The 17,217-nt window shown below is 48.6% G+C and overlaps 1 protein-coding gene across 2 annotated transcripts in view; it reads right to left on the bottom strand.

Moving 5' to 3' along the window:
• Nucleotides 1-1,622: 1,622 nt before the first annotated feature.
• Nucleotides 1,623-17,217, bottom strand: part of Gfra2 (GDNF family receptor alpha 2) — a 75,343-nt gene continuing 59,748 nt past the window's right edge. For both annotated transcript variants that reach the window (XM_013034467.1, XM_013034468.1), the window contains exons 5-9: nucleotides 10,719-10,828; nucleotides 9,852-9,992; nucleotides 7,592-7,764; nucleotides 3,859-3,912; nucleotides 1,623-3,025 (exon numbers count right to left, since the gene is read on the bottom strand). In XM_013034467.1, coding sequence (XP_012889921.1) covers nucleotides 2,903-3,025; nucleotides 3,859-3,912; nucleotides 7,592-7,764; nucleotides 9,852-9,992; nucleotides 10,719-10,828 — 601 coding nt within the window. In that variant the 3' untranslated portion in view covers nucleotides 1,623-2,902. The remainder of the gene's footprint in view (nucleotides 3,026-3,858; nucleotides 3,913-7,591; nucleotides 7,765-9,851; nucleotides 9,993-10,718; nucleotides 10,829-17,217) is intronic.

Here is a 17,217-nt window from a genome sequence, read left to right as displayed (position 1 = left end):
ACTCTTCTTAGCTTCATATACTTTGAGAGGAACACAGAGGACAGGAATTATCTCATCCAAAGGAATGAATACTTAATGGTAAAATGTCAGGCATAGAGATAGCCATGTGCTTGTATGAACAAGGAGAAGTAAAGCTACCCAGAATTCACTCCACTTTCAAAAGGGTGCCTCAGTTTCCTTATGTGACATCTTATCTCCCTTCATCTGTATCCCAAGGACTTACTTCCCACTAGGAATACCAATAATGGCATGACCTCCTTCTCTCCCACCTAAGGCCCAGCTGAGCCAACTGGGCAACAGTTGGTAGCAATTTGCCACTGCGGCAACAGCACAATGCTTCTTTCAACCCTCTGCTTCCTGTCCTTCGTCTGTCCTCTGCTTCCTGTCCCTGTCTCCCCAGTCCTCCTACCAATTCTGAAGATACCTTCTCCCAGAGCTTTTCAGTAAGTCATGTCTAATCTAACCAGTCTTTGCTGTTTGCACAGCAGATGCCACACCTGTCTCTGCTTACAATAAAGCAACAGTAGCTGGAGGAAAGATGGTTGGCTCCTTAACCTCCCCCCAGGCAAAGGTCGAACACAGCACACCAGTGTCACCACCAGGAAATCAGAGCCATCTGAGGAGAACCATGATCAAGAGGCTGAAAAATGACCTCTGGTCATCTGATGGAGACAGGATAGAATGACATGCAGCTCTGGGAGCATGGGCCAGCCCTCTCTTCTCCCTCTTGCCGCCTGCACACATCCATGCAAAGACATGAACAGACACATTCACATAGCTCAACACATGCTCACACACTCTGCCTCTAGCCACCCCATGGAGAGTCTATGCTGGGGGGCCCAGCACCTGAGTGAGGGCTGCATGGCACATGAGAAAGATGGGAGACAAGAGTAGAGAGACAGATAATGCTTGCTCCTTTGGTCTCCAAACCCCAAATGGTCACAGTCGTCTTCCTTCTGTGGTGCCTTTCTCATCACACATCATGTAGACCTAGATCTCACAAGGCCATCCACTCCGCTCTGTATGTTAGATGAGCAGGGCATCCCAGGCCAAGAACAAAACCATACCCAAGATGCCAGGCTGTCTCTCCCTCTACCCTTCCATACTCCAACCACCATCTGCACCTTCATTTTCTTCCAATCTCCAACCAACAGGCATATATCAGTCAGTACATCTTCTACAGGAGGGACCTACAATCATCACACACACTGGGACATATGAGCAAGACACGTGCACGCACACGTGTACACACACACACACACACACACACACACACACACACACAGTGTGCATATAGAAGCTCCAACAGAAGCTCCAGATAAGCACCCAACAAGTGTCGTGAACAAACCCAGCAAAGGCACATGAAGCTGCGTGTCAGTGGCTCACACCTGTAATCCTAGCTACTCACGAGGCTGAGATCTGAGGATCACGGTTCAAAGCCAGCCCAAGCAGGAAAGTCCGTGAGACTACCAGAAAACCAGAAGTGGCGCTGTGGCTTGAGTGGTAGAGTGCTGTCCTTAAGCTGAAGAGCTGAGGGACAGCGTCCAGGCCGAGTTCAAGCACCACAACCAACACACACACATACAAACAAAAAAGAAAGGTACACGAGAGTGAGGCAGAAGGCAAGTCTCTTCCTAGTACGTTTATTCGAGCCTGGTTAAGCGTGACTGTGGATCAGTCCTTGGCCACAGCTGTCATCCCAACCGGTGCAGGGCTCATGGGAGTCCGTTTCCTTTGTTCCCATTATAGACAACATTATTAAAAAAAATAAACTTTACAATAATACATCTCCGCTCATCTGTAGGGTATTATTTCCATAGTTTTGTTTCTTAAAAAAAGGAAAGAGAAAAAGCACAGGATATATGTATATGGATGTGTATATACACATACATTGAGAAAGGAGTTCCATATGTACAGACAGACAGTTGACATTGTCTTGGAAATGAGGAAAGAGAAAGTGGAGATGAAGAAAGGAGAGGAGAGAGAACTGAGCTCTGCGAGATCAGAGAAGGTGGTTGCCACACATCCAGCTGTGGTCTCCTCCACCCCTTCAATGGTCCCTTCTGCCCAAAGGGAGACCCGCCAAATGGACCCACAATAAACAAAAGAAAAGCCCACAGATCATCACTTCTCTTTGACTTCAAAATTCCTGCCATCAGGAAGAGAGACACACAGCATCCACGGCTTGCGTCCTCCCTGTAGGAATTCTCCCAGATGGGCTCCTCCTGGAGCTGTCCCAGCCCCCATCACCCTATAGTCTGGTCCAGGGGCCCAGCCCAGGTGTGGGATCTCCCACACCAGACACAGACCCACCCAGACACCTGAGGGCAGAGGGGAGGCTAAATTATCATCTTGGAAGCCAAGAGGAAAGGCTGGCATGGCCTGGTTGGCCCTGCTTCCAAGGTGATCAATGCCCTCTGCTAGACCCCCAACAGGCCCTGAGGGTGGGCGGCTCCATGGCAGCTGCGGTTTTCCCGTACCCAGCCTACACTGGGCACGGTGCAAGTCCCACCCTAGCAGGGGGCTGGTCTGGGCCTCTTATATCAGAAGGGTCCAGAGAGAAAAAAGAACCAGACGACATGAAGGGAATTTCCACAGCCTTGTGCTCTCATCAGCACTGGGTGTCCCTGGCCAGGGGACCTCAGGGCTGGCTCTCAGGCTGCCCACCATCTTGTCTGTTTGGTTTAGAAAAACTTCTCCAGAGAAGAAAGCTGGGAGGAGACAGATTCAGAGACAAGGTGGGAAAAAGAACTTTTTTTTTTTCCTTTTTTCTTTTTTCTTTTTTTTTTTTCTTTTTTTGCAAAGGGGGTTGTGTGGGGAGGTGTGGGTTTGTTTCCATGTTGTTAGGCGGGAGTTCTCGTCTGTGGAGAGCGTAGAAATCTTGTGCCGTGGTTCCCCCGGCCTACAAGGCCAATGTCAGCATCAGGAGGAGGAGTGCAGTCAAGGCAGCCGATGGTCTGGCTCTGCTGGGGCCTGAGTTAGGTTTGACCACCTTTTTACTCCCCGGCATGATGTTTGTAGTGAGCTGAGTCCACGGCAGAAGGACAGACAGACAGAGAATAACAACAACAACAACAGGGGAGGGGGAAAAGCTGTCAGCAGGGCTGGGTTCAGGCAAAGAAAAGGACAAGGAACCCATTTCTACCCTCACCACCTCTGATCGCCCAAAGATCTTTCCTCCTTTGCCTCCTGAGGGTACAGTCAGGCTTCCAAAGTTCTGGGCAGGGCAAGAGCAAAGTTGATGCTCTTGGGTTTGGGGATTGTTTTGTTTTTCTGGCAGTTGTCTCCATCACACAGGCTGCTCCTCCCTGAATCAGGGCTGAGGGTGTATCATCCAATGAGCAGGGAGATGGTAGAAGGTATTAAGGAGAGGAAGGAAGCCCCAAGGTCCTCAAACCCCTTGAGATGGGAATTGAAGAAGCCACATCCTCCTTCTCTCTAATGTTGCTGGGGTCTCCTCCTACACATCTGAATACGATTGTCTCTCCTGAAGAATCTTATACTGCTTTTTCCTGTCACCTAACATCATGTTGGGCCTGTAAGTCACGCACACATTTCCTGTGCAGGGACTGTGTTTTTCCCATAGGGAGGGGAAAAAACATCACGTGTAAAAATCACACTAAAGCAGGTGCTCACTATGTTTGTCTGAGAGACTAAGGAAAGTGGAGGAGGGCCTCTGATCAGAGCAGCCACTTCTGTCCCGCATGAGACAACCACGGATTCTGGCTGTAGCCTTTACACTCCCCCATGCCAACTGCAGAAGAGGGGGTGTCCACTCTGGCCCAACCTGTGCAATGAGATTCAAAGCCCCCTGTGGGCAAGTCTCCTACACCCACCCCCTGATCTGCCCCTACTCACCTCTGTGAAGCACATGCTCAACTCTTTGGAGTTGTTGACCTTCAGCCCTTGCTCCTGTGGAGAGAAGGCATGTGTGAGGCTAGATCACCAGCCGTTTGGGAGCCAGGCTTTGTTCCAGGGACTCACGTAAGACCCTGCCAACCTCTGCTGGCACTGTTACACACAGAGTATGTGAGAGTCCCTTGCAGCAATGTACACCCCTGTCCCTTCTGAAACCCTCTGTGTGGTTAGATTCTGGCCTCTCTGGGCTCATGGAGAACAAAGTTTTCAACTCTGCTCATGAGTTTGCAGCATTCTGTAGTCACCACTCATCCACATAGCTGTCTACCACTCAGAGTTCTTCAGAGGCAAGAACCATGTCTTCTATGCCTTGCACTGAACAGTGTTTGGCTCATAACAGCAACTCAATTAATGTTTTACTAGATGCATGCATGCAAGAACGAGTAAATGAATGAATGCCACGAATCAGAAACAGCTTCCGAATGCCAGCTCATTATTTGCCATGGCTTCTGGAAAGATATGCAGGAAAAGATCATGAGACCTCATTTGAGCTTAGGAGGCTGAGGGTGGAGGTGATTGATTAGTGATGTCTGCCACTGGCGCATGTCAGGTGGACATCTAGCAACTGCACCTGGCCATTTTCATCACAAACAGATGTACAGTACTCAAGCACTCTGTCAACAAGATGAGCAGTGAAAAAGAAAGGCTGCCTGGGTGATCATTCAGGATTCTCTGCCCTGGCATAACCATTTGGAGGCAGGACCATAGGGTATATATTCAATTAACTCCCATGAGAACCAATAAGGACATGATGCTTCCATCCTAGATACAAATGGTTAGTTCCCAAAGCATTTTTTGGGTAGCTCTGGCCATCAGAAACAACTGGGAAGCCCAAGAAATTATGTCTAACTCACAGATCTTAGCCAGAGGTATCAATAATCCCTTGGATACCATAGGCAATCTACCACCCAGGGCATCTGGTCAGCTAAACAAGGCCCAGCTGTCACCCAGAGACCTTGGCCAAGAGTAGAGTCCCTGCCAATAGCAGAGATGAGATTGTGCTGATTATTAAGATAGTAGGAATGGAACCAGGCCATACCCAGAGGGACACTGTTTGCCAACACAGTACCAGTATCTCCCAGATGCCAAGATATGACCCAGGCAACCCACCAACTGCTTGTGTGTACTAAATTCTACTTCTCAGATGTGTCACTGCTCTACTCAGCTGTGGGAGACCACTTCAGGGAACAGAACATACCCACACCACTGTAGGGGCCTTGCGATGGTCACTCTTTCTACCTGCCCTTTCCTGCCCCTTCGTCAGTCCTCAGTCACTCATATGTGCTGTCACTTTCTACTCTAGCTGTCAGGTTCCCTGGGGCCGATCTCACCTCCATGGTGATTGCTAAGTACAAGTCTGGGTGGAATCATACAGGCAGACAGCACTATGGGACCCGAAGTCCTTACTCCACTCAAAGCCATTCTGTTTTTGTTCATTTTATATATTGGAGCTGTGCATGAAATTATTTTTTTACTAATCTGCTTTTAAAAAGTAAGATTTCAGGGCTGGAAACGTGGCTTGGTGGTAGAGTGCTTGCCTAGCATACATGAAGCCCTGGTTTCGATTCCTCAGGACATAAACAGAAGAAGCCAGAAATAGTGCTGTGGCTCCAAGTGGTAGAGTGCTATCCTTGAACAAAAAGAAGCTCAGGGACAGTGCCCAGGCCCCGTGCTCAAGCCCCAGGACTGGCAAACAATAACAACAACAGTAATAATAATATTTTAAGAATACAACAAATCCAACTGACCTCTGAGGTGGGGCAGAACAACACCTAGGATTGTGGATGCCAGTTCCTAGGCAACCCTGAACCCCTCAAAGACCTAGACGTGGCTGGCGCAAGTGGAGTTCTACCCCGGGGTGTGCCTACCCAGAGGATCTGGCCAACGCCCACAGCCCTGAGTCTCTTTTCCCAGCTCAGCTAATGTGTGTGAAAATCATATCTGAATACTGATGCTATCAGAGGACCTATGTGCAAACATTACATGGAACACACAAGAGGAAGAGTTTTGAACCTGAGAACACTGGCACCAGCAGGCCCCAGGGCTGAGCAGCCTCGCTGCTGGAATGCACTAGCCATCCTCACTCTGCCTGGAAGAGTTTCCCACAAGTGCTGCAGATTTGGTTATAGATTCTGGCTGCACAGACCCAGCCCAAACTTCCATTTTCTAGACCACAGAGTCCTATATCTTTTGGTGTCCAAAAGACAGCTCCTTGGGTCAAGGTAACCCCTGAATAGAACAAGAAGCTTAGGGTCTTAAGAGACCAGAGGCCTGAGCCCAATTCTACCAATGGACCAGAACACGTCTATTGAGCCTGCTCCCTGAGATGCTGCACATGGCCCGGCAAAGTACCCGCCTACCTAAGCATTCCCTGTTCATTGCAAAAAGCACAAATCTGCACTAGGGAAAGATAGCTCCACACCCCAAGCAGTGCCTCTGTGCAGCTGGCTGTTGATAAGATGCCACCCAGGTGAGCCAGCAACCCAGGGCCTGAAAGTGGTACCTGAGCTCAGAGCAGCTTCCTGCTCCCTCCCTGGACTCCTCCGGCCTTTGCACAGCAGATAACCGCCCAGAAGAAAGGGCTTTGGAAACCACCCCCGCCCACACAGGGCAAGCCGGGCACTGGTGGCTCATGCCTGTCATTCAAGCTACTCAGGAAGCTAAGATCTGAGGATTACAGTTCAAAGCCAGCCCAGGCAGGAAAGACCATAGACCCTTATCTCCAATAAACCACTAGAAAACCAGAAGCAGTGCTGTGGCTCAAGCGGTAGAGCACTCACTTTGAGCTGAAGAGCTGAGGGACAGCGCTCAAACCCAGTGTTCAAGCCCCACGACCGACAAAAGAAAACAAAACACAGGGCAGACAGGGAAAGTGTGGTGAACCTCCCACAACAGCCACTCTAAGGCCCCTTTCCAAGTCTTATGATATCATCTAATGCCAAAATCTTTCCTGCACCTGTGTAGAGCAGTCCATATCTGATGCTTATTTCACCATTTGACCCTCAACAAGATAATAAGGACCATAAAACCAAGGACCTCAGTCACCAAGGTACTCGTCACATCTCACATAAGACCTGGCACTGGGTTTCTAACCCACAGTGGATGAATAGATGAGTGGGCAGATGACAGAAGGGAGAGAAACAGGGAAGGAAAGAGAAGAGAGGGAGGGCAAGAGGGAGAAAGGAAAATAAGAGGGAAGGGCGGAAGTAAGACAGATGAACATTAGTAACATTAAAGCTAAACATAGGACTGAAATTATATCCCCCACCAATCAGCTCTGTGATATTGGGTGTGTCAAGCAAGCCCCCTAGGTCAGTTTCCGGACCATGAAAGTGCATTATGTGAGAGTTCAATTTGATGGTCAAGAATCTATTGACATGCGTCCTGCTAGTTGGCAGATAGCTGAGAAATGACAATCACTACACTTCTCTCGTGCCCCACTCCAAGTATCTAGAACATCACTGCAGGGTAACAGGTGCTTCATACTCGGAAGATGGATGCCTAAATGGATGAACAGGTTAGAAGCAACCTCCACGAGCTCCTCCCTGCCTCTTGAGATCCTTAGCTAACAGAAGGACCAACAGTACTCCCTCTGGAGTCCTGGTTTATGGTTCTTCACACCGTTTCATGGTACCTTTCCACGCTTTCACGCTTCAGAACCACAAGCCCTCACCTGGACAGATGTGCAAGTGGTGATGACACTGGTCCCCAGGCTGGTGCTGTCACTGAGGTCATCTGGCAAAGAAGGAGTCTTCTCCACCCGAGGGGTCTGGGTGGCCTGTGATGAGGGGCTTTTGGGGGACACATTCACATCTGTGCCATTGCCAAAGGCCTGGATGGCATTCCCTGGGTGGAAGAGGACAGATAAATGCAGAAAAATCAGGATCCACATCCATCACTGCTGCCCAGCTCCCACCGTGACCACTGCTGTCCTTGGATTAGCCTAGTAGGCGATGAGGCCAAGGCAATGCACATAGTGAACACTGTAGCAGAGGAAAGGAAGTAAAGAAGAAGTGGCAATCATCGGAGTCTAGAGAGAGGGGGTAGCAAGAGTGGCAAGAGCATCTTCTCAACAATCTATGCCACAAACCCCTCCTGTGAACCTCCCTAGCCATAGGATCTTCTTCCTCCTCTACCATCTCAGATTCCAACCAGTCCTCCTCCCTCTCCACACGCTATGCTTCCCCATGGCAGCCTCCCCATCCACGCTATCAATAAGGATAACTAATGGGACATCTTAGACAAAGCTCTATCCCTAATACTCACCCCTACACCCAACTGTCTAGAAAAATGTGTACCCCAGGTCCTCAATGCACTCTGAAGTCCTCATGTCCACACCTGAGTTGGGCATCTCTTCCTGCCACTGGCAGTGCTTCTCTCCCCCTTGTCACCAGTCTTGAAGAAGCCATCTCTATTTGCCTGAAACCTATGGGTTCACCCTAGACACTCACTGGCAGTCACCTGGGCCCACGACTGAAAGATCTCCTCAGCCCATCTCCTGTCACCACCTCCTCCCCTCCTGCTCCGGGTACCAGTCAGTCATGACTGGTCATGTCCTCTCCTGTGGACACCTACAACAGCCTTCCTATGGGTCCCTCCACATTGGGACAACCATCACTCATACCTTGAATCCCAATAACCCCCATAAGGAGGTCTACCTGTCCAGACAACTGTCACCAGGTCATCTAAGAGGCTACGGTAGCAAGGCGGCTCAGTGCTGAGCAGGCTCCCCACTACTGTTTCCTGAAATGAGTAGATCAATAAGTGCACCCTGCCTCTTCAAATGACTGAGGGCCTGCTGGTTATCAAGGGCCTCACAGAAACCTCAGGGCCTCCTCACTCCTGCTGACTTGGGCACCCTTACCCCAGGCTCTAAAGAACCCTGCACAATTAAGGAGAAATACAAAGGTAAGAATCTGGTGAAGCAGGTAAATCTGTCTGAAGTGCTTTGTGTATGTGGGGGGGGGGATCACAGTGATAGGTGGGGACCAGTGGTTCCCGCCTATAATCCTAGCTACTCAGAAGGCTGAGATCTGAGGATCATGGGTCAAAGCCAACCCGGGCAGGAAAATCCCTGAGAATCTTCTCCAATGAACCACCAGAAAACTAGAAATGATGTTGTGGCTCAAAGTGGCAGAGTGCTAGCCTTGAGCACAAAGAGCTCAGGGACAGTGCCCAGGCCCTGAGCTCAAGCCCATAACCAACAACGACAACAATGATAAAAATCACAGTGATACTCTCATACTACAAAAATGCCTGCTAATTCAAAATTAAAATGGTTTTTTTAATGGAAGAAAATAACTCCACCCTAGGGACTGTTCATTTTGTACTGGGATCACAGACAGCTTCTGTTTATTTCTATCCAGCTTTACATTCAATGATAAACACTAAAATCTGTATCCGAACTCCCAGGGTCATATAGAAAGGAAAGGAAAAAGATAGATGGACAAATGGATGGAAAGAAAAGAAAGGAGGGAAGAGGTGTTGGGGTGGCATGCTCAGTAGGAGGTGTCCAAGTCCCAAGATGGAGGGAGAGCAAGCTGTGGGCTCCCGCTCTCTGCAACTATTCGATTAGGAGTTGGATGACTAGAAGAGAAAGTCACCCATTCCCAGGTGAAACTCTCTAAGGGAAGAAAGGACAGATACCTGAGAGCCTTGTGAGACAGCTCAGTCTCTCAAGGAACCTGGCTGGAGCAGTCAGAACAGCAGATCAGAAGCCCTTAGTCTTGATTTGACATGGACTTGAGTGTTCTCGTGCAAATCTCCACAAGTACAAATCCCAGAGTCCCATGGTATAGATGCCCATGCATATTGCCAGCCCTCCCAATGGTAAAAGGAATGAATGGTCAGCTGCAGGCTCCCTCCCATGCAGTAGGGTTAGGGTGGGACATGAGGGGCCCCTGGGAAGAGAGAGAGAGCATGCCCAGACTTACGGAGGCACGGATTCTCAGTGAAATCCCTTAGGAACTTCTCACACTCCTCCTCCATGTTTCCGCTGCCCCGACAACTGCACCAAGGGGACACCACGATGCTGGTGGGGCTCGAGTCCACATAGTTGGGAGTCATATCAAACCCTACGCATGGAGGAAGAGCGGGAAAGAAGAAGAGCTGTAGGGGCTTCCCTTTGACCCCCAGGTGGATGTCTGCCCTGCCAGGTGCACCTGCACCCCCACTTCCAATGCTCATTCTGAGCATCCTAGGGAGCACACGATCAGCTAGGATAGAGGGACAGAGGGGCCAAAAATACAGACGACATGGAGCCCCTTGTCACCAGAAAGGACCCCAGGAGCTCTGCCCCAGTCTGCAGGCCTCTACATTCTCCTTCTCCACCATGAAAAGAGAATGTCTTCTAAAAACCAAAGCAATGAAGGCTCACGGATCAGATCCTGATGTCAACATTGACTAGTCAGATGAGCCTGGTCAAGGTATTCATTTTCTGTTAGTCTCAGTTTCTTCATCTGCTCAATGGAGATCCTAATACATCCCTCGTGATTGTTGCTGGCTAGAATCCAGTAAGACAGTCCATGGAAACGCAGTATCTAGAAGGTCATTTCTTACTTCTAAAGTCTGGTAAGGCCCCTGGGGCCATCCTCTCCCCAGTAATAAATAGCGAAGCTCCTTCCTCCATAAAGAACTAATCGCCCCCACTTGCTCCTCGAAGCTCTATCTGAATTCACCACAGAGAAGGCCAAGAGCAGGCTATCTCCACCACCAGCCCTGAGCTGAGCTGCAGCCCCCAAGCCCATGGGGTGAGGCAGCAAGAAGTCACTGTGAGCTCCAACAACACGAGGAGAACTTACCGATCATGCCAGCATAGGATCCCAGACACGCCTGGTAGTTGTCCTCAGGGCAGCCAGTCAGTGTTCGGTAGGAGGCTCGACAGTTGGCATGGAAGTCTGCCAGTCGGGACCTGGGGGAAAGACCCGAAGAAGGAAACAGGAGTTGAGCTTAGTGGCCTGATTACCTCCTCTGCCCCACTTGTGTGCAGGGCAGAGCTGCTCACCAGCTTCTCCCAACTAAAGGAAGTCAAGGAGAGGGAAAAATGGGGGAACCTAAGGCTTGGAGACTTCAAGCTGTGAGCAACTTGAGGACAGACTTCCTGGACAGGCAGGGGCACAGTGTACCTTAGGGAAAGTACAGAGTCAATCTGGCAAAGAGGGCTCAAAAATGAGCCACAGGAGTGGGCTCCAAACTGCTCTTGTCATCCAGAGAACTCAAAAGCTCCAGGCAGGGCCCTGGGTCCAGGGCCAGAGAGCCAGGCTCTCACTGTTGGCCACACTCAGGGATAACCAAATCCTGCCACATATCATTGTTCCTCGGGTAAAAGGGGTCCACTAATAACTGCAAAGCCACGCCTTACACTCTGTCTGAGGCTAGAAAGAGTTGGTATCCAGGAGGGTGGAAGGAAACTGTCTTTAGGGTAAGACCATTCAACCAGCATTCCTGCCTAGGCTCTTCTGCATCACCTCAAGCAAAGTCCATCCTGTTGCCCCTTCCAGAGTTCCCCAACCCCACCAGGAAGCCCCAGCCTTATCTCCCTCTGATACTGCAGCATGCCAGCACCCACTCTTCTCTATGGCCACCTGACACCACATTGTGACCACTTGAATATTGCACTGTGCCACTTTCCGCCATGAGCTACCGAAAGGCAGATGCTGTCAGACTGGGTGTGTCCCCAGCCTCCAGCCTCAGAGCTGGGTATGGAGGGTTACACAGAGTACCAGGTATCTAACAAATGTGGTAACCATCCCAGGAATCATCAGCTCCTACAGGTGGATGTCTTTGGCCGTGTGGCCTCAAGTATCACAGCAGCTGAGTCACAGTAGCTCCAAGAACTGGTGATGAGGCTTCACTCACTGGCATCTTCCCAGTGATGAACACAAAACAGAACCACAATAGCCATATACACAGTCCCTAGTGACTCCACTAAATGAACCAGCTGCTAGGAGAGCCAGAATCCCCTCACCCGCATCCTTGGCATACATTAAAGGACTTCACAAAGCCATCCAAAGATTCAGCTCTCCTAGCCCTCCCCCTTGTACTGTGTCCCATTTGAGAAAGGAGTAGATAGAGGTAAAAGGAGATGAGAGGTTTCAGGGATATAGGCTGAAAGCAGAGAGCACAGGCTTGTCGTGAAGGTACTCAGAGCCTGCTGAGTAGACCCTAACCTCGCCATTCAGGCCCTAGGCCATTAGAAGGTAGCTGAAGTACCCCACTTGAGATTCACTCCATGGTGGGCTGTGATTTACAGAGAAAAGGCCCTCTAGAAAGATCTGACCCCAAAAAAGGGCATACATCCCAGACCCCTGGAGCCAGTGAAGATCATTAACATCAAACTAAAAGTCAGGAATGGGAATTCTCTGTGCAACAGTGCCCTAGCTCAGTGGGCAACCATGAGCAACTGCCTTGCTTCTCAGGGACTCAGTTTCCTTACTGATCAAATAAATAAAAAGTGCTTGTAGGCTTACAGTTTATAGTATATACAGTACATTCACTGTTTAACATGATGAAAAGGTTCTGGAGATGGATGGGGGAGGTTGTACAACACTGTAAATGTACTTAGTGCCCCTGAGTTGTAGATTTCAAAATGGTTAGAATGCTGAATTGATGTTATTTTGCCATGATGATTTTTTAAATGGGGCCTTAACATCCATCTTTTATCATTTAATCCTCACAAAACCCCTGTGAAGTCTGACAAGCAGCTATTATTATCCCAATTGACAGACAACAAAGCTGAGCCTCAGAGAAATGAAATTAGCCTAAGATCACAGAGCTACTGAGCAGTGGAGTCAGGACTCCAATCCAAATCTCCAAGAGCAGGCAGATGCCCTTTCAGACAGGCTCCACTGCTCCTAGAAGGGAAGGGGTCCTTCCATCCTGGCCTCCTTCTGTGCCTCTGGGAAAGCAATGTCATCCTCCACAGCCTCTCTCCTATTACCAACAGGAAACGCAGCATCTCTAGTCTCACCCTCACCAATTGCAGGATAAGATTTGGCCTTGAACTTCAAAACCAGTATCTGCCCCTCTCTGCTACCCAGCAACTGAGAAGAGACCAAGAGACAGGAGAAGGAGGGATCATCTCTGTCCTCGTCCTGGATCTCCAGAGACCTGAGGAGTGGGCTGAGGGAGACAGAGACTCTTAATGGGATTTGGAAAGCAACAAAAGAGAAGAAAACCTGATGTGGGTTGAGTTGTGTCCTGGCCAAAAATAGGCTGAAGTCCTAATGTCTAAGAACATCTGTGAATGTTCCCTTGCTTAGAAATAGGGATTGAAGCTATAACCAAGTTAAGATCAGGTCACAGCAAATTCAAGTGAGCCCTAAATCCAATGATGCACATTCTTAGAGAAAGAGAAGAGACAGACCCACAAAGCAAAGACTAGGACACGACAGAGACAGAGACTAGAGTGAATGGGTCTCCAAGCCAAGGATTGCCAGCACCACCAGAAGATTGTTCTTTGAGCTCTCAGAGAGAACATGGCCTGCTGGCACCTCGACTTCAAATTCAGGGCCTTCTGCTTGCTGTACAAGCCCTCTAACATTTCAGCCACAATGTCAGTCTTTGGGGCACTAGTTATTTTTTTTCAGCTGGGTTACTCATTTTTTGCTCAGGCTGGCCTTGAACTTCAATCCTTCTGTCTATGGTTCCTTCGTAACTGGGATGCAAATGTTCCAATTATACCTGCCTTGTTGATTGAGGTATATGGTCTCGACAGTCTGGCCTCCAAACACAATCCTCCCCATCTCCACCTTCTCAGTAGCTAGAATACATGTGTTTTTAAGTATCATCTTCTGGTGTTTTGTTATAGCAGCCTAGGAAACACTACAACTTTTTTGAATACTTCTTCATTTGCTTTGTTCGAATCCCTGTCCAGAGAGCTAAAAGGATCAAGTCAGGCACCATCACTGAGTGGGACTACATACAACAGAGAAAATAGAGCCAAAACTTAGATCCTACAGAGCAGGAGCAGGGCAGCTGCAGCACAGGCGAAGTCTCTAGTTACCATCTTTAGGTCAAAAATGTATCTAAACAGCATTTGGCTGAAACACAGAAGCCCCTTCCAAAGCCCGTAGTCCTGCACAGGGCCAGCCTGCCATTTCCTGCCTCCCCAAAGCCTCTTCCAGTCCCTCCTCCAGAAAGCTCTCTTCACCTAGCCACCTAGAAAAGTAGCAAGGGCCTTGGAAGCCAGGTAATGGCACAGAATCCCTCAAGCAGACCCCAGAGTGAACTAGAGGGCAAACACAATCTCACTCCTCTGTGGCTATGGCCTACTTCACTGATAGCATGGTCAGTCCAGGGTTCAGAGAGGAATCTGGACAGAGTAAAGGGAGGAAAGGATATGGGCTTGGACCAGCAGACAGCAGGGGGAAAGGAAAAGAAGCAGTTAGGCCTTCTGTTGCCCACTTCTCCATTCTCAGCACTACGGCAGTCTTGGCAAGCAAAAGTGACAAATGGAGCCATTTAAGAGGTTACCATGTCCAAGTCTCCAGGAGGCCTTTGATTGCTCAAGTTTCTCACAGCCTCTTAGTGCACAATAAATCCACGGTAGTAAGCTCCCTCTGTCAGAGTGGGAGACCAAGTGGTGTCAATTTCCTTCAGTCGCCTGATACACTCCAACTCCAACCACGATGAGAACTGGCTGCCCGAGCACGCTAGCCCATTCCTGGTAGGCAACACTCTCCAAGGCAAATGTTACCCTTTCATAATACATGACAAGCCAGCTGGTGATGTCTGCCTCATCTCTAGGCCAAATGTCACTTCTTCTCCTGTTCACCGGGAGGGCACTGATCTCTTAACTCCATTCCTATTGCCAAGAACAGACCTTCCCTGGATCAGACCATTGCTTCGACAGATTTCTGCCTTTATGAGAGGCCCCGGAAAAGAGATGGCATAAAGGAAGCCATAGAGAAAGAGACAAAGTGACAAGTAGTGAGAGGAGGCAGAAAGCCAGCAAGAAAACCAAAATGCACACAAGCCAAGTGCATCTCTGCTGTGAAGGAGAGGAGACAGCCAACGGAGCGGAGGGCAGCAGGTGGATTGTCCGAAAAACACAAAAACCCTCTTTGGGTCGGCTTCATTAGCAGCTGCAGCCTATTCAATCACAGGGAAACAGCAGGAGAAACACTTGCCCCCTAATTTGATGAAAAAGTTGCCATATTAAATGCAGAATATCCAGTTCATTTGCATTTCAGATAAATCATTTTCTTCCTCTCTTTTTTTTAAGTATATACCTCAGACATACTCATTCCAGTTTTCTGGTTCTGGGCTTCAACTTAACTAGCTAGACTAGTTAGATCCCACACCCTATTTGACAAGCACAGATGTTCCACCAAGAAGGGAGCAAAGCAGGGCTGGATGTGCAGAGATCAGCCCGCACATGCAGCAATCGCCCGGATTTGAAGAAGAGACTTCTCAAAGCGGTTCTCAAAGTGTGATGAACAAACCAACCACATTGGCATCAACTGGGAACCTGTTAGAAATGCAAATTCTCTAGGCTCCAACCCAAAGATACACAACTTGAAATTGTAGCCGCAGGGCCAGCAATCCTCTGTAGCAAGGCCCCCCCAGATGATGTAGAAGAGAGCTCCAGACTGGGGGGGGGCAGCCATCTGCACATTTCAAAGCTTGACTGGTAGGTACTTTTCAGAAAGGTACCAAGGAGGTTGTGGTTACATCAAAAGACTACACATTAGTGCCACACACACACACACACACACACACACCTTACTGACCCTACAGAGAAACACCCTACTCCATGTTAGGCTTTGGTCTGAGCCAAGCAAAGGAATAATAGCATCTATTATCAGTGAAGCCCTCCTCTGGCCAGGCGATAAACACTGTCCAAGAGTGTCCCCAAATCTGTCTGTTCTAGAATTACTCCCACAGAATTCCCAGAACATTCTAATGGGGGGGGGCTGCACGGGGTCTGAAGTTCTAGTCACCTTCCCAGAGTTCCCAGGACTGACCCTGCTACATGGTTGCCAAGGAAAGCAAAGGGTTGCTCTCAGTCCTAGCAGTGAGTTTAGAGGAGGAAAGGGACCCAACATTTATGGAGGACCTACTCTGTGTATAATGCTGTCATCTCACTTACTACTTCTAAACAATCTCACAAAGCAGACACGTTTCACAGTAAGGACATGGTAGCTCAGAAAGGCTAGATGGCCCAGCTTCCCTAAAAGCAGCACATGCTGGTTAAATGCTTGTCCAAAAGAATGGAGTAGACCAGTACTCCCTCTACAGAAAAAAAAAAAATGATTGGGGCACTTGAATGCTTCATGGAGGGGAAAGGGGGCTTGAAGAAGTATCAATTACCTGTGAAAGACTGCATGCATGGGAAGGCAAAGGAAATGGTTTTAATAGACTGAAGAACCTCTGGACTGGATTTCTAAAGTCTTTCTGAGTGGTAGAAGGCTCGGTTAAATGGGTTCAATGTGATGCAACACTGAGAGAGTGGAACATGGATTGCACCTACATACCTCCTTTCTGACACTCGGGGCTCAGAGTGGACAACCTCATCCTCCCTCCTGATCTTCCCAGCCTCCTCCTGGTTTCATGCCCACTGCTACCATGGGTTGATTGAAACCAGGGAGCAACCTGGCTTCTCTCCCTCATGTTTATTGCATAATTAATTATACATTGGAGACTTATTATTTCTACTCAGAATGGTAGCTCCCCTGAAGCGTGAGTTGGGGGAAAAAAGAACTTCATCCTAAAAGACTACACATCATCTTCTAGGCCCAGATGGACAAATGACCCAAGCTGGACCAATGCCTGGAACCCCTTTCTCCTGGTCACCATGATCTAGAAATAAGGAAGTAACACAAGCATGATCCTTGCCTCAAGTCTTCTAATGTGTTAAATAAGAGAATTCACTCTTCTAGTTGTGAGACACCTAGTCTGAGCACAAATATATCAGGACTATAGGCCCTGGAGGTCTCAATAAGAACACACACACACAGCAACCTGCAGAAAGAAAGAAAACAAGGAGAGAGGGAGAGAGAGTCCTCTTTGTACTTGAATAACTCTCTTGCCCTTTCTTTATTTGATTATGTAAGCCAATCAATTATTTGATATCTTTCTTAACCTAGTTGAGTCTCTGTCATTTAAAAAAAAAATTGACTACTACTAACTTCATTCCCTGAGATTGCATGACCTTCTCTGTCCATGTTTGAAGTGATAAAAAAAAAGCACACTTAAAAAAAGAAGTTCACATCAGCTGGGAATATAATTTAGTGGTACATTTCTTGCCTAACATATAAAGGCTCTCTTTTCAATTCCTAGCACCAAAAAATAATAATA

Source organism: Dipodomys ordii, unplaced genomic scaffold, assembly GCF_000151885.1.
Source record: "Dipodomys ordii isolate 6190 unplaced genomic scaffold, Dord_2.0 Scaffold189, whole genome shotgun sequence".
Lineage (NCBI taxonomy): Eukaryota > Metazoa > Chordata > Mammalia > Rodentia > Heteromyidae > Dipodomys > Dipodomys ordii.
The sequence above is the reverse complement of the archived record's forward strand: the minus strand, read 5'-3'. Positions and strand labels throughout refer to the sequence as shown.